This window comes from Furipterus horrens, unplaced genomic scaffold (assembly GCF_987537825.1).
Source record: "Furipterus horrens unplaced genomic scaffold, mFurHor1.1.pri manual_scaffold_4, whole genome shotgun sequence".
NCBI lineage: Eukaryota > Metazoa > Chordata > Mammalia > Chiroptera > Furipteridae > Furipterus > Furipterus horrens.
In genome coordinates, this window is record NW_028327174.1 from 73342634 (window position 1) to 73365588 (window position 22955).

The following is a 22955-nucleotide window of genomic DNA, read 5'->3' on the forward strand; positions in this document are numbered from 1 at the left end:
TACTGACTACAAAAGGAATCTGTTCTTAGTTTTCTATTGCTAAGTATGATCACAGAGGCATAATATTCTCATTTATGGGGATGCTTCCTAACACCCCTCAAGAACTGTGAGTTCTCTGAGGTTTATATGATCATATCATGAATTTTTAAAAAAGGATAGTCAAGTTAAGTGAAGAACATCTGGGGACGGGGGGGGAGAAAATCAGTTTGTGTTTTAATCTAAATGCAGTCCTGTCACATGAAAATATTTGGGGGAAAGTCTTAAGCCTGGTATATTTAAATGCATTACCTATGCAGATTTATATACCACGTGTCCTGAAAAGGGCATATTTTCATTGGTTCTGATAGGAAACTTATCATATTAGTTCAAGGTAATCATTACTATGCAATTGTTGATGCCTGAATATTTTTATCTGTTTAACCTAGAGAATATTGTAAAAGAGAAAAAATGTCGTCTTGTAAACTTTAAAAGTTTAGTGTTAATTATATTTTTATATAGTAGCAAACTGATTTAATCTGACTACCTACCTCAAGTTTCAAAAGATCTCGTGGGGGTAACAAGGCTAATAGTATCCAGTAGTTAATAGGAAGCTACTTTATGAGGACTCCTAGAGTCTCTTAAATTAACATTTTTATTCATATAATGTTTTATTGGGTCCAAAAATAAAAATAAAATAAAACCCTATACCAAGATTCAAAATCTAAGATAGAAATTTTTTAAGAGCGGGGTGAATAAAGCAAGGAAGGCAGAAAGGAAAGTAGGAAGGAAGAGGGACGGAAGGGAGGGAGAAAGCCATTTATTCTGGAGAGACAAGAGTGAGGTAAGTATCAATAAATCTATGCATACAAAGATCTAGTTTGGCTACTTACTGAAACCCTAAAGTAATATGGTTTAACAAAGGGATACTGCCTAACAGTTTCCGGAATTGTAGTCATGCTAGAGAACAATAAACCCTACATTCGCCATTCTTATTTTTCTGAAGTACTCTGAAAAACAACTCTGGTTTGAATAATCTTGGATACAGAACATAATGTGTTTGTTTTCCTCTTACACTTTCAGACTGAAGAAAAAAAAATAAAGGAAGAAATAATCACCTATTGTTTGTTTTCCTCTTACACTTTCAGACTGAAGAAAAAAAAATAAAGGAAGAAATAATCACCTATTGTCCTATTATCAACTTCTATATTAACTTTTCAGAATTCTACCCAAAGGTCCTAGTCAGGTTCCAATTTTCCATACAATTACTTTTCACCATCCTGATTTAGTCAATAAACAGTGATTGCTAGAAGGCATCCATACCTGTTAACTCTACAGTTAACACTGAAATAAAAAACAAAACAACATGAAAGAAACCCACAGGGGTTTGTAGTGAAGGATAGTGACCACGGTAGGACCGTTGGTCCACAGTTACTGAGAAGCAGCTCTCAGGCTGCGGGAGTCCATCTGAGTTCTCAGGCCCAGACAGGGTTAATAGCACAGTTCATTCACAGTGATTTTGGTCTTGACGTTCAGTCATGGGTACACACGTATCCACATTATAGCTAGGTTGTAAAGTAAGTGCAGGGCAAATCATAGGAAAAACGTACAAACATTCAAGTCGTCATACCCTGAAAAACATGTTTTGCTGTAGTTGTAAACTTTTTGCACTATATCCCGTTTGAGGGACAAAATAAATAATACCATAGGATTCACAACTGAAGCTGTCTTCCTGAGGAAGCCTGAGGAAGCAGGAGCTTTTTAAACTGTAGGAAGGAAGCTGCTCTCACGACAGGGCTACTCAGGGCGAGTGGCAATTCCGTCAAGAACGCTCACCCTAGGTAAGTGCTAGGTACGCGCCACCTTTAGGAAAACCACGAGGCTCCAGTAGCCTGTTCAGATCTACTTCAGCAATAACGTGATTCGTGAAGCAAAACCGCAAGTCAGTTAGTGCTTTCACTGTGACACCAGGCACAGATCTGGACTCTAAAACTGGTATTAAACGCACAATTAATAACAATTAAGTTGAGGAAAATGATGGTGATGGGAAGTTAACATTAGAATCGGTGGACGAAAGAGAGGAAGGAGGCGCTACGGTGTGTGTTCTGCTTTCCGCTCCAGCGTGAGGACGTGACACACGACAGAGGGACACTCAGGTGGTTCAATGCCACCCACACCTGGCAAAGCGTCAGGTTAGTCAGCCTCGCTGCTGGGTATTTCGAGTCTCCTCTGCGCTGAGCTGCTGTTTTGCGACTGTTTGCTTTCTCTTCTCCTAAGGACGTGGTCCCTGAGGCTGCCCGGTGTCTTGAAGAATGTCTCCCGCTGTGTGTGTCGGGTGCTCTTGGGGGTCACTGGAGCTGGTGACTGCGGAAGAAAAAATAAATTGTTCTCAGTCTCTGACCTGGAAGCCCGGACCTGTGTTATTTTGACCACTAGGCAGCTGTTCCCTCCTCTGGGCTTTTCTACCACATTTACCCAATTCATCTCCTTCTCAGCACTTACGCAATCATAAACTAATTTAGTGATTTTGTGTGCAGAGAGGCAGCCTAGCAGAGTTTATAAGTGTGGCACCCGGAGCCAAGGTCTGGGCTTTGCCATAACTAGCTGTGGGAGCTGGGAAAAAGGACATAACCATGATGTCCCTCAGTTTCTTTATTCATACAATGGGGATGACAAAAGTACCGACTTCAGATGGCTGTAAACATTGCACAATATTTATAAAGCACTTCAGAGCATTCTAGGCAAATAGTAATCATATGTGTATTGGCTCTTTTTGTATACTAATATTTATCTTCTGTTAAATTTTAAATATTTATCTCCTTAATGTGCCTAAAGGGGCAGGGGCTATTATTCTGTTCACTGTAATATACTCACTGCCTAGATCAATGTCTGGCACATAACTGGTGATCAAAAAGCATATGTTATGTTATAATCATCTTGTGTTTTTTTCTTAGTATGTTGATTATGCTATTACAGTTGTCCCAACTTTTTTCCCCCTTTCCCCCCCCTCCACCTGGTACCTGCCTTGCCTCTAGCAATACCTCTCCCCTGTTCATGTCCATGGGTCATGAATATAAGTTCTTTGGCTTCTCCATTTCCTATACTGTTCTTAATACCCCCTTGTCTATTCTGTACTTACCAATTATGCTTTTTAATCCCCTTTCCCCCATTCTCTTCCTTCTCCCTCCCTGCTGATAAACCTCCATATGGTCTCATATCTATGATTCTTTTCCTGTTCCGGTTGTTTGCTTAGTTTTTTAGATTCAGTTGTTGATAGTTGTGAGTTGGTTGTCATTTTACTGTTCATAGTTTTGATCTTCTTTTTCTTAAATGTGTCCTTTAAAGATTTCATATAATAATGGCTTGGTGATGATGAACTCCTTTAGCTTTACCTTGTCTGGGAAGCACTTTATCTGCTCTCCCATTCTAAATGATAGCTTTGCTGGATAGAGTAATCTTGGTTGTAGGTCCTTGCTTTTCATCACCTTGAATATTTCTTGCCAGTCCCTTCTTGCCTGAAGTTTCTTCTGAGAAATCAGCTGTTAGTCTTATAGGCACCCCTTTGTAGGCAACTCTCTGCTTTTCTCTTGCTGCTTTTAAGATTCTCTCTTTAATCCCCGCCATTTTAATTACGTCGTGCCTTGGTGTGGTCCTCTTTCGGTTCAACTTGTTTGGGACTCTCTGTGCTTCCCAGACTTGTATATCTATTTCCCTCACCAAATTAGGAAAGTTTTCATTCATTATTTTTTCAAATAATTTTTCAAGTTCTTACTCTGTCTTCTCCTTCTGGCATCCCTATGAGTCAGATGTTGGCACTTTTGGAGATGTCCCAGAGTCTTCTTATTCTCTCATTTTTTTGAATTCTTGTTTCTTCATTCTGTACTGGTTGACTTTTTATTTATTCCTCATGTTCCAACTAATTGACTTGAATCCAGGCTTCTTTCCCTTCACTATTGGTTTTATTTCACTCAGTGTAGCTTTCATTTCTTCCCTTATGTGTTTGCTGTACTCGGTCATTTCCCTGAGCATCCTTATCACTTGTGTTTTGAACTTTGCTTTTGTATAGGTTGGCTTTCTCCGTTTCACTTAGTTCTTTTTCTGGAGTTTTGATCTGTTTTCATTTGGGCTTTATTTATCTCCTCAAATTGGCAGCCTCCCTGTGTTTGTTTCTATGTATTAGGTAGAGCTGCTTTGACTCCCTGTCTGGGTGCACCTGTTACATTATAAGGGGCAGAGCCTTACTTATCTGTCAGTGTGGCATGATCAGTTTCTCTGCTTTGTGGATCTGTGTGTGGGGAGGGATCAGAGAGGGAAAAATGTCTCTTATTTGGCATTCTCCCTTTTTCCAATCACTTCACCCACTTCCTCTATGCAACTGGAGCCTCTCCAGCTGTTGCCCTGGTGGTGGTGGTTCCCAGCGTGGGTGGGCTTGAATATGTTCTGGGACCATGGGAGCCCTTTAAATGGACTCTTCTGAGATAGGCAGTTTCTTCTGTTGTCCCAACCTCTACTGGTTTTCACAGCCAGAAGCAATGAGGCTTTATTTTCCCTGTGCTGGAACCCTGGGCTGTGTGGTCTGGCCTGGGGCTGGGATCGCTCCCCAGGTGTCCCTCCTGGCCTTTATCCACCACATGTGACTGTGGGGCCGTCTGCCTGTTTCACCTGCTGCCGCACTGCCTCACCACTGCCACGCCGCGTCCTCTCCAACCCGGTAATTCGGCTCCCCGGCTCCACCCCTCCTGCCTGTCTGGATGAATATTTCTTCAAATTCTTGGTTGTCTGATTTGCATATAGTTTGATTTTCTGGCAGTTCTGGTTGTTTTTGTTTTGATATTGGTTGTGATCCTTCTTATGGTTGTGTGAGAAGGTGAAGCCTGTCTGCTACACCTCTATCTTGGCCAGAAGTCCTATAATCATCTTGTTTAAAAACTAACATGTTTATTTCAATGTCTAAAATATTTTTGCCCACAACATAACTCTTTGGGAGAGAAAGTAATCACTCTGAACAATGCCTAATGCATGATAGGAATCCAACAAATACTTACTGACTGCAGTACAAATGGGATTTTGGGGGAAAATACAGTACTGATTAATTTATATTGATCATATACATTTATATATGTACATTTACATATACTTCATGAGTGTATGTATATACAAGGAGGAACCCAAAAAACCCAGAATTTATTTATAAAAAATTGTGTATTGCATGTTTAAACTTCAGTCACCTTCAGTGTACTCTCCATTTGATGCAATATACCTACTGAGACATTTTTTCCCGTGCTCAAAACAGTTTGTGAGCTCATCCATTTTGATGTCTTTTAGTGCTTCTGCAGTTTTTTGTTTCACCTCTTCCACACTGGCAAAACACTTCCCTTTGAGGATTTTTTCCATCCAGGGAAACAAACAAAAAAATGTTGCTCAGGGTGAGATTGGATGAATAGGGAAAGTGAGGTACAGGGGTCATACCAATTTTGGTCTATGGCTGCTGAACACTCAGTGCAGCATGGGCAGGTGTGCTCTTAAGTCACCCATCATGAAATGGGCAAATGCAGCCTCTAACAACAACACCAGCTGGTACACTGATACAGATGGGTTTCTAGAACACTCACCTAGTGGGGGAAGCCTATACTACAAGCAGCCCACCCTCCAGAAGATGATTTTGGTTTTTATTGGGTCCCCCCTCGTATATGTGCATATATATATATATATATCCACTGCCTCCTAAACACTGCATTTTAAGAAATGACCAACGCTAAAAATCTTTGTGTCAGTATTAAGACTTCAATTTCTCTTGTTGAATCTAATGAAATGAAAGCTTGGAGAATCTGAATATTCAGCGTTCATCAAAAATTTACCTGAACTAAGCCTGAAATAAATTCCTCTAATTTTAAATAACTAAAAAATATTTTTGTCTTTATTATTTTTTTAAATTTTTTATTTTGGGTGTTTCAATTACAGTTGTCCCATTTTTCCCCCATTTCTCTCCCCCACCCAGCCCACCCCCTCTCCCACAATCATATCCCTCCCCGTTGTCCGTGTCCATGAGTCATTTATACACGTTCTTTGACTAAACCCTTCCTTTACTTATCCTCCTTCTCTCCCTCCCCACCTCCCCCCTATTGACTGCTATCCTGCTCTTTGTCCTATTTAGTTCTTTTGTTTGTGTTGTTCTTTAGTTTCCTGTATTAGGTGATATCATATGGTTATTTTTGTCTTTAAAGCACGGATCTCCTGCCTTCAGCCTTTGTGCTTTATAAAACAAGCAGGTAACTCCAGTTCAATAATGGAAGCTGGTAGCACCTGATCTAGGGCCCCTGTCCCACAGTCAGGTGACTAAAACAAAGGCTAATTAAATTCAGGCCTACCCGTCACAGAGTAATGAGCCTTCTTGTGCTAAAGTGAAATGAAACTTCAGGACTCACCTGCTGTAATTTTACCACAGAGCCTGGAGGTCCCTCATGACCTGGGGATTCGGGCTGGATGACGTTGTGCGATCTGGACATCACTGGACTCTGACTAAGTGAGTGAGGACCCTGAAGCTGAGGGTCGGCAGAAAGGAGTGTCGAGGATTTTGGATTAATCACGGCTGCGGGGCTGATGAGAAGATGAGGTGTTGATCCGAGGCTTGGCAAGCTGAAATTCATAGGTCCCGGGGGTAGGAGAGTGCCAGGAGCAGAGGAAACTGGCCTGGCCATCATGGGAGAGTACAGAACAGGAAATGGACCCAGTGTTGAGGGTGGTAAGATCATGCAAGGGACACTGAGGGATGGCAGCTGACCTGAAGATGGTCCCGCAGCATGAGGGGCCGGACTGCCTGGTAAGAGCACACCAAGACCGTTTAATCCTGAAATGGAAGCAGAACAGGTGAAGGTCAGCCCAACATGGAGATAGCATGCAAGCTCACCTTCCTCACGGCCCTTGCAGATGGGAGCCCACAACCAATCATCCCCTCCTGAGCAGGTCAACCCCTCATCTCTGCTCTCCCAGCCCCACATCGCCTCTTCCCAGCAGTGGCTCTGAGTGAAATCCCACATATTCCCGTGTCAGAATTTGGTGGATGCCTGTGTCTCCTGAGAGGGTTTTAAAATGTGAGCACCACTGAATCCAAGTTGAGAAGGAAAGTGAACTTGAATGGGAAAAATTGTATGTTTACTTCTACAACTTCTAGCTGAAATTTATGTTTCTCTCAGTTAAGACCATAGGCAACAAATCACAATAGTATTAATAGTACCTTGACCTTGTCACTAGAAAAAAAAGCACAGATATATTCACAGAACATTACAGCTATGACAGCATTCTGAATAGACTATTAAGCTCATCACAACTTTGAAATGATAAGAATATTGAAGTTTCATATCTTTTTCTTTTACTATAATTAAACAAATATTTTTCTAACTGTATTTCAATATAATTGGCTTCCTTTGTAATCCCTATATTCTGTGCACTTGTAAACATACTGAGAAGGAATCCATGTGGCCCAGAAAATTCTACAATTCCTGTCATTCACATTTAGCAGGGCTGAGTCTGTTTTTTGTTCAAAGTAACTGTAGCACTGAATATTATGCTTAAACTCTCAAAAACATCTAGATGAGTAAATAACAACCAATAACTTCTTTGCATCAAGAGCAGCTTCATGTACACCATGCATATCTTTAAAATTAAGTATCTATTATATTTCAGCTTTATTTCAAAATAGTAGGAGCATTTATTGAGTCTTATTAAGAATCAGGCATTATTATTCTAAATGCTTTAGATGTATTATCTTATTAAATTTAATTTAATTTTCACACCCCTCACCCCATGAAGCAGGTTATTATTATTACCATTTTACCAATGAGAATGGCTGAACACACGTCTTAAGTTCACACAGAGAGTAAGTAGTTTTAACGCCCCACCCTTTCCTCCAGCCCTGGAATACCGAGATCAGCATACTAAGTGTGTGTAGCGGCCAACTTGTTCATATTGTCATACTGAACCAAGGCCAGACTCAGCTGAATTATAAAAATAGAATCATCTTTTGAATTTGTTGTGTTTTTTTAACAAATAAAGTTTCATGCATTTTTTAAAAAAATCACCTGCCCCAATTATTTTCCCATGATCCTTGAGGTTGTGAAAGCAGCCTCTGGCTTCATTCCATCGAAGAGGAAACGAGGGGGCTAGGAGTGAAATGACTTGGGCTGTGAGCAGCAACTCATCAACGAGCTGCTTCTGTCAGGTGACACAGACAAAGATTCAAAAATCCAGTTTTTGGTCCGATTACCCAAAAGGACTTTTAAGACATGATGACATCCCTTACCAGCTGGTGACGACTGCACATAAAGACACTGCAGCAACGAGGGCTCCTTGGTGTCTTCGTTTTCTTTTGAAGGCTTTTCCATCTCTGTATTTCTTGAAAGGTTTCCCCACTCAGAAGAAACAAAGCTGTTTGCTGTACCCTTTCCCCAAACTTCCTTTGCAGCAGGGAGTTGGCTATTCAAGAGCATGTCTTCGAGGGACACAGGCCCCCTGTTACCCAGTGTGTCGGGAAAGGCAAAGTCTGTGGAATCTGGGGCTTTCTAAGAACCAAACCAGGAACGAGAAAAGCAAGTCAAAATCCCAGTAGCGAATCTTAATACTAGCTTTATCAATATAGCTAACATATAAACAAAAAGTCAAACATAGCTGTGAACCACAGTGATTTGTGTATGTCAGCTGTTGCAGTCACTTTTATAGGAATGGTCAGAAGATCAATGTCACATCTCAAGTATACACATGATGGAGATTTAATAATGGAAAACTGGCCGTGATATTCAGATTGTGAAATAAATTTCTGAGCTGCTAACACAGAAAGGGTGCTGATACCAGCCTTTTAGGGACCTGATAAGAACTGCGGGGAGGCCAAAAGCTGTCTTGGTTATCTAAGACAGGGGCCCCCAATCCCTGGGGCCACGAACCAGTACCGGTCTGTGCCCTGTTATGACTGGGCCCACAGTTGGAGGTGAGCGGAGGGTGAGCGAGTGAAGCTTCATCTGCATTGATAGCTGCTCCTCATTGCTCACTTTACTGCCTGAGCTCCACCTCCTGTCAGATCAGCAGTGCCATTAGATTCTCACAGAAGCTCAAACCCTACCATGAACTGTGCTTGGGAGGCATGTAGGTTGCACGCTCCTTATGAGAATCTAGTGCCTGATGATCTGAGGTGGAGCTGAGGTGGTGATGCTAGCACTGGGGAGCAGCTGCAAATACAGATTATCATTAGCAGGGAGGTTTAACTGCACAGAGACCAAAATCAATCAATTGCTTGCAGACTCATATCAAAACCCTATCAGTGAGTGGCAACTGACAATTAAGCTGCATCTGGTGGCAGGCTATAAAGCCATCTCCCCACCCCTGGTCCATGGAAAAATTGTCTTCCATGAAACTGGTCCCTGGTGCCAAAAAGGTTGGGGGCTGCTGATCTAAGGCATCTACCAGTTGGTCTTTCACTTCTGTTCTGCAACCCAAGCTATATACAAACTCAGGAACATTCACTCTGGCAAGAGAAAGGAATAGAGGAAAAGGGTCTTAATTAATGAACTGATTTCCATGAAGTGTGCCTAGCTGACCCACTGTAAACCGCTGTAATGACAGTGCTTCTGCTTTCAGAGTTTCACTGGTCATGTCTCATTAAATTCTGAGTGGCTACTATGTGGGAGATGTAGACAGCTCATATTTTTGTTCTTTTCATTGGGTGGCATAGGAAACAGGATCTCTGAGCAGAGATGGTAACTGACTTAACTGATTAAGCACAGACTCTGAAAGTCAAATAGCATCCACATTCTTGACTCTGGAACTCAGATGTATCCTGGATTATTTCAGTGATTTCAATGCATTTATAACAAAAGTACAGCAGAAAGACTGGGAAGAAATATACAAAAGTGTTAACAGTGATTGTCTCTATGTGGTGGCATTATGGTAGGTTTGTTTTCTTTAAAGTTTTCATCACTTTGTATAAAATATGACTTTTATAAAAATCACTTTTCTTACAGTACTACTTTATGGCAAGATTTTCTGGGAATGCTAGTTTGGGGCTTAATTTTACAAGTGACACATAAAATACCTCATATTCCAGACTCAACAGCTTATTAATAATATGTGTGTCCTTCCTAGGAGGAAGCAATCGGTTAATAGGACGACCCTAAACATGTCCCCCCAAACTCCCTTACCTTGGGCATGACCAGAGAAAGAGGGCCAACTTCGCAGTCCATACTTTGCCTTTTAGTGGCTGGCTCTCCCTCCTCCTGGGGCTTCCTGGCCTCGCTGGGGCGCTTCTGCTGGGTGGGGGTGGGTGATATCTCTGCAGCCGCCAAGACTTCTGAGCTGCTGCTGTCCCCCTCCGACCCCGACGCTGGAGCCGGCCCCTCCTGCACGGTCCCATACAGCATGAACAGAGAGGTCGAGGGCACATACAGCAAGGGCTGGCCCGCCAACAGGGCTGGCTTCAGGCTTTCCATGGCTGAGGCCGCAGAAGCGAGCGAGACGCCCACTTGTCCATTCAGACTCTTCTGTATGGAGAAGGCCTGCAAGTCTGTTTGAGGCACAGAAAATACGGGGTGGGCTAAAGGGTTAACACAGTATTCTGAGTCCATAGGGGCGTCCAGGCTGCTTGATGGAGGAATCTCTTTCTTACTGTCAAAGGCTTTCCCCCTGTAATAGAAAAGAAACACAAATGCAACCACTGAGTCACCATAAAGTGTATTCCCTGGGCACACATTAGCTAACCTAACTGCAGAGGCAGATGACCAGGTCTAACCAGGATGGATGGTTAGGCATGGGGGAGCTGATGTGGGAGTCGCTCAGGGAGGATCTCAGGTTCGAGCCAATACTGGCTGCTCACCTGCCTCTTCCACATCTAATAGTTATCAGTTCCCCAGCATGTACCCCTTACTAGGCACATAGGTACTATAAAATTAGCATAATAGGATAATAATTTACATAATTGTATGAATTACATACAATATTATAATTCACATAATTATTATAATATTGATAGCCACTCTATGAGGGAGCAGAACTGAAGTTCAGAGGTTAAGCAACCTGCTCAAGGTCACCCATGGGTCTCACAGTCAGTCCCAGTGAGAGAGCCTGGGTGCATAAAAGACCAGACCAGACTGACCTAAATGACACATTTTGTTTGTCTCAAATCGATTGTGAGATAAAGGAAGTGGGTAGTGAGTGAGGAACTAAGTACAAAATTATTATTTCCTGTCATTCTTGTCCCATTCTGCTCAGTATTACTATGGATTTTTTAGGCAACACACATTTAAAATTAAGGCCCATAAGTATGAGAGATTATAAACAATGTCTTGAGCCTTTTATACAAAAATATTCCAAATATTCAAAAAAATGTTTATAAGTTCAGTATAGTTTTGGAAGTAGAAGGGGAAAATCCTTTTATGACTCCTTTAGGAACCTGTCAACAGAGGACAGGGATTCTCGCACCTTTCTGATGGAACTGCTGAGACCTAGATTGCCCACATCTCACCATCCACTGCACGGCTAGGAATCAAATGGAGTGCACTGGGCTGTAGAGATGAGGAAAGCTCTCCAACCACAGTCCCCCCTGAATGACAGATTGCTATTATTCAGCTCTGGGAAACTCCTTCTGTCCACAATGAGTATATCACCCACTACCCTAGCTGCAGCCATGCACCTTCAACCTCTCTGTCTCCAGCATTATTATCATCACCTGAGACCCTGGTATTCTCTGTAATGCCTCTTTCTACTTTGGTAGATCTTGCTGACACACCATCTTACAGTAATTTCCACCTCCAGCTGACCTGGCTCAGGCCTGTACCGCAGACCACAATGACTGCAAATGCTCTACTACCTATTTGGATGAATCCTTATTGCTGATCAGCTTATTGTCCCCCTACTTCCTGACCCTGGCTCAGAATCTGTTCCTTCCCACATTTGTCATTAAAAGCTTCTCTTGTTCCTTTTTTAGCATTTCCTCTGCTAGTATGTGCTTTCTGTAAAATGGGGATTACAGTACCAACCAAAAAAAAGGTTGTTTTTATGATTAGATGAGTTAATACACATAAAACTTTCAGGACAGTACCTGGTAGTCACAGGATGACACAGTGACTCATGGGACTGTGATACATTATTTCTCAGTGTCACACTAGTAGTGATTTGTCTTTTTTCAGTGTATTTGGTTTTTTTCCCTTTAAGCTTTCATAGCTTAGGGGACAAAATTTTTGTACTTTTGTGTCCCTGATGCTACATCATGCACAGTGTTTTTAACAAGGGAAGACTTATAAAATTTTTAATAAACAAATGGCTGACTTATGAGCAAGATTGCTAAAATGTACCTTTTGATGGGTGGCATTTCAATTTAGTCAACGTTAACACTCAGAAATAGAAAAGAATACACCCGGAGTTTTTAAAAGACTACTTACTGTGAACTGTCTTCTATTTTCTGTCGGTAAACAGCTGCCAGGCTTCCAATTTCTAAGGAGAGGCTGCCTGATCCTATGAAGGAAAATGAAGGTCTAACAAATATAGCAAGAGACTTATACATACCAATTATATACAGCAGGACTCATTATTCACAGCTCAGGGATTGTAAGACTATCTTAAATCCATTCTGGTTTTGATTCAAACAGAAATTTTTAGAAGCTAGCTGTTAATGGTAAATTCAGGTCTCATTATGAGTTAGTAACAGAAAAACATAACAAGTGTTGCTTTCTAAGTTGGATGAATTCTTGAGATGCATCACACAGGCCAACCGTGGCAAGCTAATTGGTCATCAAGGCTGACTAGGATCAATTTCAGGGAATGCGGCCATGTTCATACCCTATGAAGTCACCAACTCTTTTACCCCCAATAATTGTTTCACTTCAGGTAAAAGAAAAAAACAGGCATGGCCTAGAGAGTCAGCTCAATTTAAAGTGCCAGGGCACGGGTAAGGCTGCCATTATGTAGGTCTGACAATTCCATAAACTAAGTGAAGGCAGATACCTTGTTCTCCTCTGGAAGGGCTGCTGGGTTCTGAGTTCACTTTCCTGTGAATCCTCTCAGAAGCCTGAACTGTGTTGAAAGAACCATGTCGGGCCAGCTTCTGTTTTGCACAGACTTGAATTTGGCTATATGTTTCTCTTTTCATTTCTGGTATGACAGATGCAGAAACATCCACTAGTTCTTCATCTAAATAAAGGAGAAATTTGGGAGTGTTGTTATACAGGATAATTATTCAGGATAATTTTACCCTTTTTAAGATACGGCTTTGAGAGCCTATGATTGTAATAGATCTACTTTGTAAATTAAAAACAGACAGTCAAAGGAATTTTATGAGCCTTGTCTCAAATCCCAATTTCTTTCGATGCACACTTTTTTTAAAGTTAGTGGATGATTATAAAGTGAGACTGAATCCATATATATTCTAAAATTATCTAAACTGCAACAAAAGTAGAGCAAGATGTTCTTTACCCGAAATTAACATGAACCTGACATTTCAGATACTTTCTCTGGGCAGAGAGTATCAAAGGAAAACCCAGTTATCCTCAGCCCAACATATGTATTTTGAGATCTTAATGTTAATTGAAATCAGCCTCTCAGGCCATAGCTCTAGGGCAACGAATATAAGAATTTCTATTTTCTATTGCTGTATTATTTCTTTTTTATGCAGAAGGAGGCTCTGTTACTAAGGGACCAAAGGAATAAGGTCAGCAGAAACCTCATGGTTGAAATGGTACAGTAAGGATAATAAAAGGCTGGGTCTTAGAGGCCCATTTTATGCTTACAGGAACCTATATGAAGTCAGGATAGAATTTCTATGTAGAACCAGGCCTATATTTCTCTACAGAAATAGTCCCTGTTGCTCAGATAGTTATTCCTAACCTGCTCATCTGTGCTATTTTTTTTTAAAGCTCAAAGCATGCACATTTTAATAAGACTGACTAAATAAACTGAAAGGTCCAGCTACACATATACTCTCTACAACACACAGAAATTGCAAAATAAAATTATCTTTATAGTTTCCTATTTCTTATAACAAAAAAACCAATATATGCTCTTTTTAGGAAATCAGAAATTACAGAATCAAAAAGAAGAAGATGAGTCAAGACAGTAACAGAGATCCTAGTTCTCCTCCTTCCTGATACAAAACAGTGGACAAAATATATAAGGCAATGGCCGTTAAGACATTGAACATCAGGACATGAAAGACAATGATCCTTTAGAGATAGGAAGTGAGGTGAACTCTATGATTGTCCAATTTTCCTGCCTGGAGAAACTAGAAGAGGAGCACATGGAACTCAAAGTAGAAGAAAGAAACTATAATAACAGAGAACCTGAATATCCCCACAGCTATTAAAGAAATCGAATCTCTTGATAAAAACCTTCTCACATAGGGAACCTACAGGCCCACATCTACCATATAAAGAAATGTACATGAATATTCACTTCAGCTTTATTTGTAACAGCCAAAAAATTGGAAAAAATCCAAAGGGTCATTAACAAGTAAATGAGTGAAGAATGATATATCCATACAATAGAATACTCCTCAGCAATAAAAGGAATCATTTATTCCTATTGGTACTTGTCTACAACATGATTAATCTCAAAATAATTATGCTGAGTGAAAGAAGCATGTTAAAAAGTACACAGCCCTGGCCGGTGTGGCTCAGCAGACTGACTGCCAGCCCGTGAACCAGTTTGAGTCCCAGTCAGGGCACGTGCCTGGGGTGCAGGCTAAGTCCCCGGTTCTGGGCTTGTGAGAAGCAACCATACATTGATAGTTCTCTGCCTCTCTTCTCTTCTAAAAATAAATAAGTAAAATCTTTTTTTAAAAAAAAGAGTATAGAGTATATAGTCTATTATTGCTATTTGTGGTTGTTATGTTCTATAAAGTCAGCATGAACAACGAATTAGCAAATAACTGAACCATTGCTCCTAGAGGAAATACAGGATTAGGTTCCTGAGAGCCTTTGGTTACAACATTTTTGTCAACTGATCAATAAATAACCCTATTTTATGTGTTTCTGTTTAAAGACACCTTATTTAATATATATTGTTGATCCATCAGCCCTGAGCTCACAGCCAACAGCATTAGAACTCATACCCAAATGAAACTCCTCTAACATATGTATGTATTTTTCCCGTAAGGTACATCACTTAGAAACACTAGGAAGTGCTTCATTCAGTACAACACTTGGGCACCATTTTAAACAGTGACATCACCAAATGTGATGACACACAAATGTGAAAGCACAGCATTAAAAAGACCACTAACAGGACACTTGTTTGTAGTATGAGAGCTGAAACAAGGCAGAACATTGCCTTGTTTGACCTCAGTTGGAAATGTGTGTTGGTAACTCAAATTTTTCACCACTATTTTCCTGTGAACAAGTGAGAAAATGCTATGAGTATTAACTTTGGAGTTACAAATCAATTTTAGTTAGTAGGTAAATTTGCAAATATGGCATCTGTGAATAATGAACATCAACTATATGTGACTCACTGATAAAAATCTTTAGAAAATATAAATAAATCTAGAGTGGAAGAGCAGATCAGGGGTTTCCCCCTGGGGAAGAGGGTGGGGGCAAGAAGGATGGAATTACGGAAGGACAGGAGGAGGCTCTGGAGGGTGACGGGTTCATTATCTTGACTGCGGTGGTTACTGCACAGGTGCAAAAATGCAAACTTATCAAATTGTAACTTTAACCATGTGCCGTCTATTGTATGTCATGATACTTCAATAAAGCTATTAAAAGGAAGAAAGGCCACGGTGGTGGGAAGGGAGAAGAGGAAAGAGACACCTATGAAGTTTAACTGTGAGAAATTGCTAACTAATCAAGGAGTGAAGGAGAGTGAATTAAGGAATCAAAGGTAACTTGACATTCCAAATTTGACTGCTGGGTTGATGTTGATGGGTTGTCAGCAGAAACTAGGCAATGTAGAAAGAGGATCACATTTCTGAAGGGTAGGTTAACTTCATGTTGGTTCCCGACTTGGTTCCAAGCCCTCTTTGCCTCCTCAGGTCAGAACTCTCCCAGTTGCTTACTCACTAGTTAGGCAAATACATGCATGTGATTTCTCAACTCCAGCTCATTTCCCCAACTATCTCATTCTCTGCAATGATACTACCACCTTCAGGTCCCTCTTCTTTTATTCTCTTTACCTAAAGACCCCTTGTCACCTCAGCCTATTACATCTATTACAAATTTCTTGGCTTAACATGTGAGGTCCTCCAAACATGTTATTCCAACTGATTACATTTCATTTTTCATCATTTTTTACCCTATACCCTCCACTGAAATCGGGATGGCTGATCTCTCAAAGTTGATTTGTTCTTCAGTATCAGTTCCTTCAACTAAAAAGCTCTCCATCCTTCCAAAAGAGTCCATCAGAACTTAACCCATATCCTCTCTGATTTCTTACAGTCACTACCACCATGTGTAGTACTTAATTATTTTCTAATTTTCAAGTGTGTGCTAATTATACACCTTCAACAGAAGCTCATTAACCAGCTAAAGTGAGTAGGGCACTGATCTGGGTACTATAGGTAATCAAAGGTGAACAAAGACTTCTGCCCTCAGATGCATAGAGCAGGGACAACAGCATGACATCAGCATCACCAAGTACAACAGCGCAATACTAAATTGCAATAGTTCAGATGAGACACTCTTCGCTCAGGGTGATCAGGGATAGCTTTATGGAAGAGCTGACATTTGTGACAGATCTTGAAAGTTGAATAGGATATTTTCATGTCAAAAAAGAGGGCTTCAGAGGGGAAAGGATTAAGAAAAGCCAAAGGCAGAGGCAAAGAAAATGGCAAAGCTGTATATTTCATGTAGATACGGACTGCGTCATAGGCATCGACTTCTCATGTAATTGTGCACAGTCCTCATTCAGTAAGTACTTGCTGGGTTGAGTTAGTTACACTAGATGTTAAGTGATTTTATCTGTATCCTAAGTGAATAATGTGCTATAATGAGGGAGAGAGCTATATCTTTTATAAGCCTGGGTTAAGTGGCAGGAAGGGTAATTTAAAAATAACTTTAATGGCTTTTTTCCAGGCAGCCTAGTTAGATGTAAAGTAGGATCAGTAGGTACAGTAGGATCAGTCCCCAACTGCTCAGATATTACCTGTAAAACTGGCAGAAGATAATACTTTTTTGCTCTAGTTTAGTAAAATTACGACATTTATAACCTTCTCAATAAATTACAAAAAAGGTGTTCATTACATCCATACTATATTTAGAAGCCATTTAACCACACATTAGTTTTGTGACAGTAATTGATTTAATTTTTACATTATCTGAAATTTCAATATTTTATTCCACTAATGTAGACATAACTGAGTTCATGTGTCATTTTTAATCCTTAGTTCCAAACCTCCAGGAAAAAAAAAACAACTTCTGAATAAAATAGAAAATGTGGAAGAGCTGTAATTCAATAGTTACAGAAACCGCCACATTTGAAGCTCTCAGTGTTTCCCTGTGTGAGCCAACCAGCACATACTGTTTGTAGACTAATACTCATTGTTCCAGGAGGGGCATCACCAGTCTAATTCTCAATGGGACTGGGGCAATGGAAAATGGAGGTCAATCTGACTCTGTAGTAGATGTGTTGTTTTAAAAAGGAGTTGGGGATTACAAATAAAACAGGTCCCTAAGAAAACCAGGCCTCACCACTGGAACTGAAGTCCACAGGCCCGATCCATTTGAAGGCTGGTTTACGGCCTCGCTCTTCTGTCACGTGCACCTTCTTGATCAGAGCCAAGCTGGTCAGGACATTGGCTATATCATAGAGGCGTCGTACCTTTGCTTGAAGATATAAAACACAATTATGGTTCCGCTGCCCGTGACCCCATTACATTTTAGTTTATGTGACAGGTCACTTTTCTTGGATGCCATAAACCTCAGGGGAAAAGCAGCAGGGCGGAATGAATTGACCAATGGCTCTGTCATGAAATCACCCAGGATTTATGTATCTGATGTCTCTGAAGACACAAACCAAGGTCATTGTGTCCTTCCATTTCTACAACTTCACACCTGTACCAGACAAGCAGGGAGTGCCATGATTGCCAAAACCCCTGAGGGTGGGAAACAGGCTGTAATTAGAGGCTTAGTAAATGTAATTCTGATCTGTGGCATGTCAAAAGCTTTGCCCGAGTTTCTCCCAGCAGGAGCTGCACCAGACAGCTGGGCTGTGGAAATGACAGGGATTCCCCAGAGCTTCCTGAAAGACTGCAGTCATGGGTACAGAAGGCGTTCAGGGCGCAAGGTTATAAGGTAAAATTGTGCTAAAGACAGGCTGTTCTTTGCCTCAGATGCTGGCATTCTGGCCACCCAGTAGGGGAGGGGTGGAATGCACAATCCCTGAGTCTTAAGAGGCTTTGGGAGACACATTTGAAAATGCATGTACTATAGGAGAAATCCAGAAGGGGTGGTAACACATTAAACAGGCAGGATGATGCCCACAAAGTAATTTCTACTTAAGAAATCAATTTGCAGGTAGGAAACCCACTTGACTTCAGGACTAATATCAAGCAAAGGAGCTTTGATTATCATCTAGAAACATCAAACATGCATCCCAGATGCAATCTTCTTCCCGATCATGGTAGAGCTAGATTTTAGTCAGTCATTTTTCCCACGGGGGTGCTATAATTCCAGTCAGAAACAAACAAACAAAAAGCTAGAGTACGTTGAGCTCATGGCTTCCCAGGGTTGAATGGGTGACCAGCGGCCAGGGCATCGGGCTCAGGACTGCTGCGTGATGGAGAGGAACATGCACTGAGGGGGAACTCGGAAACGCTCTTCTGGTCCAGCAGCCGTGTCCCACCTCCCTTCCCTTTTCCTGGCCATTCCTCTGTTCTTACCTGTAGAAAACTTTCATCTCCACCCATCAGAAGAGTAAGCAGGGGGCAAGGAAAAAAGGGGAAACAAAACTCAGACATTCTGTCTTGGATGCAGCGATACGAAAGAGCAATGCAAAGCACCTCACACCCTCCCTGGCCTGCGTGTGCGGGATGGCGTCCTGCCGCCGCCGTCCACTCTCACCGCAGTGGAAAAGGCATCTGACAGCTTCAGTGTGGATCCGAGTATGTGGCTACCTTACCTCTCACAGCACCAAGAACCTTTGAATGCAGGAAGCAGTGCAACTCTCCAAAAAAAAAAAAAAAAAAAAAAAAACCTTGTACTTTCAGAGGCAGAAGACGTGAACCTATGAAGTCCCTGCATTTTTGTGCTAGGTGGATTTAGGTAAAGATGCTTACTTTTAAATTTACTGTGGTCTGGCATGTCTTGGCTTTCTTCTATCAGTATTTTGGCAGCCACATCAAGGGTAACTATCTTGGTTTTAGAGACGAGGAACAGCATGACAAACTTCTGGCTCATGATTCTCAGAGACTTGTCTTTTCTGTTTGCAGATGCTACAAAGGGAACAAAACAAAGGCATCAAGAGATAATTTACCACAAGCAAGACTGTACTCACAGTTTACCAGAATTACCTAATTCTGCTAGTAGATGAACAGATCACTTGTGTTGGAGACAGAAGCCTTCTGGACACACGTCACAAAAGATGGCTCATAAAGAAAAAGATGGACTTTCTTGTTGCTCATGAAAGTTCAGTAGGCATACACTCTGCAATGGGCGTGGTCAACCACTCTTAATGCTTTATACTCATACTTCATGGGACAGACTCCATGAGGTTAGTTTTCCTAGAGCAGCTTTTTGCCAGGATTAATGTAGAAGAGGGTAGGATGAGGACGAGGAACTGTTTGCAGCACATCAACTCTCCCTCAAAGGCAAGGACTCCACTTGAATTTCTCTGTGCCCACAGACAGGCAGCCCTCATTTTACTGCACTTCGCTTTGTTGCCCTTTGTAGATATTGCTTTCTTTTTTTAACAAACTGAAGGCAAGAACCCTCGACCAGCAAAGATTATGGCCCGCTTTATTGTGATGGTCTGGAACCAAACCCACAATAGCTCTGAGGTATGTCTGTATCTAGAATGTACTCTAAACAGTAGGTGCCCACCTCTCTCATTTCTTTTCAGAAACAGGTGAGGAAATAAACTATGACTAAGGAGGACACCCTGCTGAGATGTGTGTGGCTGTGGATGGCTGGCAAACCACCCCAACAGATGGCTGTCTCCTCTGCTTATTAAGAAGTGGCTCATGGGGTGGAACTAAAAGGCATGAGGCAGCAAATTGAATGAAAACCAGGCCCACCTTTCCACTCATATTTCTTAACTTTGCAAGTGAAATGTGAGTGATACTTGCACTTTATCACCTTAGCAACGGGGGAAGTAAGGCAAGAACGATGAAGATCAATGGTTAAATCAGGAAGAGGATAAATGAGTCTGGAGGGGGAAGAACAACATAGATGTGAGTGAAGAAGTCTGCATCAAATCGAAGCAATGGTTGTCTATCTTTCTAATCAACGTTTTCTGCTAATGGGGTTCTTTTCTAAGTAATCTACCTCAATATATAATTTGAAAAATAAATTGAATTTATGGTAATGACAACTTCTCTCAAAGGCTCACAAACAGAAATCAACGTGGGACTGTCAACCTGAAATGGGAGCTCTGTTAGCGATCTATGGTCCAAATACCAAATACCAGGTGACCTTCCACTAGACAGGCTTTCAGTGAGGCTGAGTGGGCCACCCAGTTGGGGAGCCATCTGTCTCCCCTTCTTCAGTACAGGGAATGAGAGGACACCTCCCTCCAGGCTGTCAATCTGGCACTTCCCATCTCAGCAGTGACTCTCTTCAGAAGAGACCATCACTGTCTCTCTGCTGTTACTCAGTGAACTCACAAGAGGGATAGTCGGGCTCAGAGAAATCCAATAACTGTTGATCTTGGGAATCTGGGTAACCATCTTTTTTACGTTCTCCAAATTTAAAATCCATCAGGTCTAGCTCTTTCTGCTGGAGGTATGCCATCTGCTCCTCATATTTCTGCTCCTCTCCCAGTCTCTGGAGGTTCCTCAGGGTTTTTGGCAGGCTGTGCCGTCCATGCCAGCCGTACTGATTCTTGGCCACCCGGCTGACTAGATGCAGTGATTCCAGCACATTTACAATGTCATAGATGCGTCTCCTTTCAACGCCTGTTTGAAAAACAGAAGCCAACCATCACCATGCAGGCAGTTTTGAGTATAAATTCCTTGAAAGCCTGGACCATGACTGTGAACTAGTTTGCATGATGCCCAGCAAGTATGGCTGTGCCAAATTTATCCCAGAAGGATGCAAGTAATGGAAATGTTTACCTTTCCTTTTCTTGGGATCCAACCCCCCCAGTAAGATCTAGGATAAAACCTCCACCTAGAGATGAATGATGCTCCATCTGTATTACATACAGTAGCATGCCTTTTCTTTAGACCTGTTAGGCAAGCCACACAAACATTCCAGCATGTTAAAGTTGGTGAGACTGAGCAACACAAGTGCTAGTATGCCTAATGGACACTTGATGAACGCTGGATGATGGATTCTGACTTATATTCCTAATGATGCAGACTATAAAGTGTGTCTAGTAACTGACACCTTGTTTGGACAATACTATCCTTTCTTGGAGTTTGAATGATGTGAAAGAATTATCTTGTTAACTCTCTTATGGTCCAATAGGGAAAAAAAAACATGATAAATATTTTGTGTCCTACTTTACACTGGAAACTCAAGAGTCAAGAAGAGCTTCGGCACCTTTCTCAAGTTGATGGAGGAAGCTACAGGCAAAGTTAGAACATGTGAGTATTCTTTGGTTCATCACAGATGTTAGCAACTCTCCCTGTGCTCTCATTCACCATATCCTGCCAAACAGCCCAATGGTGAAACAGAGACTGCATATACAGTACAGATGGACCATCAAGTTCATCAATTCCCTACCCTCTTCCCAACACTCCCCAAATAGCTAAGATTATGACCTCGCTACTGAATTTACCAAAAATATTTATTGTGGTCAGTGTGGGGACTTTAGGGTCAGACTGCCTGGATTTGTATCGCTGTGCTATCACTTATCAATGACGTGATCCTGGGAAGTTAATGAACCTGTCTGGGCCTTATTAATCTCCTAAAGTGATGAGGATTAAATGCAACCACAAACATAAAGGATCTCCAATAGATGTTTACTTTATATATTATTTTGCAAATACTTCCTGCATGGCACTGGGGACCCCTGAGATCCCTGATAGCATAAGAGATTAGTAGACACCGATTTTAAAAGTTGCCTATCTGTGACCCATACTGATGTGCACAGGCCCTTAGGTTGTTGGAATGCACTGGCCCCTATTGCTCTCATCAAAGTACAGTACTCCCTCTCTATATCACGGTTCACTTATCGCGGCTCACTGTATCATGGGATTTTAAAAAATGTTATATTTATTTATTGTGGATTTTTTGCAATATTGAGGGATTTTGCGGTACTGCATATGTATGTTGTTAAAGTTACATAAGTTTAAGAGTGTAGAATATGTTTAAGAACATGAGTAGTGTTTATAAAAATGTGGAAAAGGTTAATAAGGGACTGGGAACGGTTTATAAGTGTGTGGGAAGGGTTTATAAAGCCTTAAAATATATATGAACACTAAAATAAATGTAAAGTTCCTACTTTGCAGATTTTCACCTATCACAGGGTGGTCTAGAACGTAATACCTGCTTCGCAGATTTTCACCTATCGCGGGGCGGTCTAGAATGTAATACCCACAATAAGTGAGGGAATACTGTATCCATAATAGAGCCTCCAGGCATCTCCTAGAAAACCAGCCCTGCTACAAAGTTGCTCTCCTTTTGTTCACCTGCCAGGAGCTGTTATATAATCAGGGCAGACTCAGCGAGTATAGCTTCTGGCCCTTCAAAAATTTAACAGGAGAAACAGACCAAATTACAATGCAAACTCGGGAGCTGAGAGGAAGTTCTCTCACATGCATGAAGAGGCATTTCACAGTCAGTCAGCACATTTCAGCTCATGACCCTGACAGGCTCTCCCCACTCAGAGGCTCCAGCTTCGGTGCCAGA

The 22955-nt window shown here is 41.4% G+C and overlaps 1 protein-coding gene across 1 annotated transcript in view; it reads right to left on the bottom strand.

Annotated features, from left to right (window-relative positions):
- Positions 1–1129: 1129 nt before the first annotated feature.
- Positions 1130–22955, bottom strand: part of E2F7 (E2F transcription factor 7) — a 37150-nt gene continuing 15324 nt past the window's right edge. Inside the window, exons 5-13 of the mRNA XM_090275658.1 lie at positions 20765–21055; positions 19220–19375; positions 17634–17768; positions 12961–13146; positions 12399–12471; positions 10164–10644; positions 8276–8534; positions 6402–6823; positions 1130–2340 (exon numbers count right to left, since the gene is read on the bottom strand). Coding sequence (XP_090131784.1) covers positions 2170–2340; positions 6402–6823; positions 8276–8534; positions 10164–10644; positions 12399–12471; positions 12961–13146; positions 17634–17768; positions 19220–19375; positions 20765–21055 — 2174 coding nt within the window. The 3' untranslated portion in view covers positions 1130–2169. The remainder of the gene's footprint in view (positions 2341–6401; positions 6824–8275; positions 8535–10163; positions 10645–12398; positions 12472–12960; positions 13147–17633; positions 17769–19219; positions 19376–20764; positions 21056–22955) is intronic.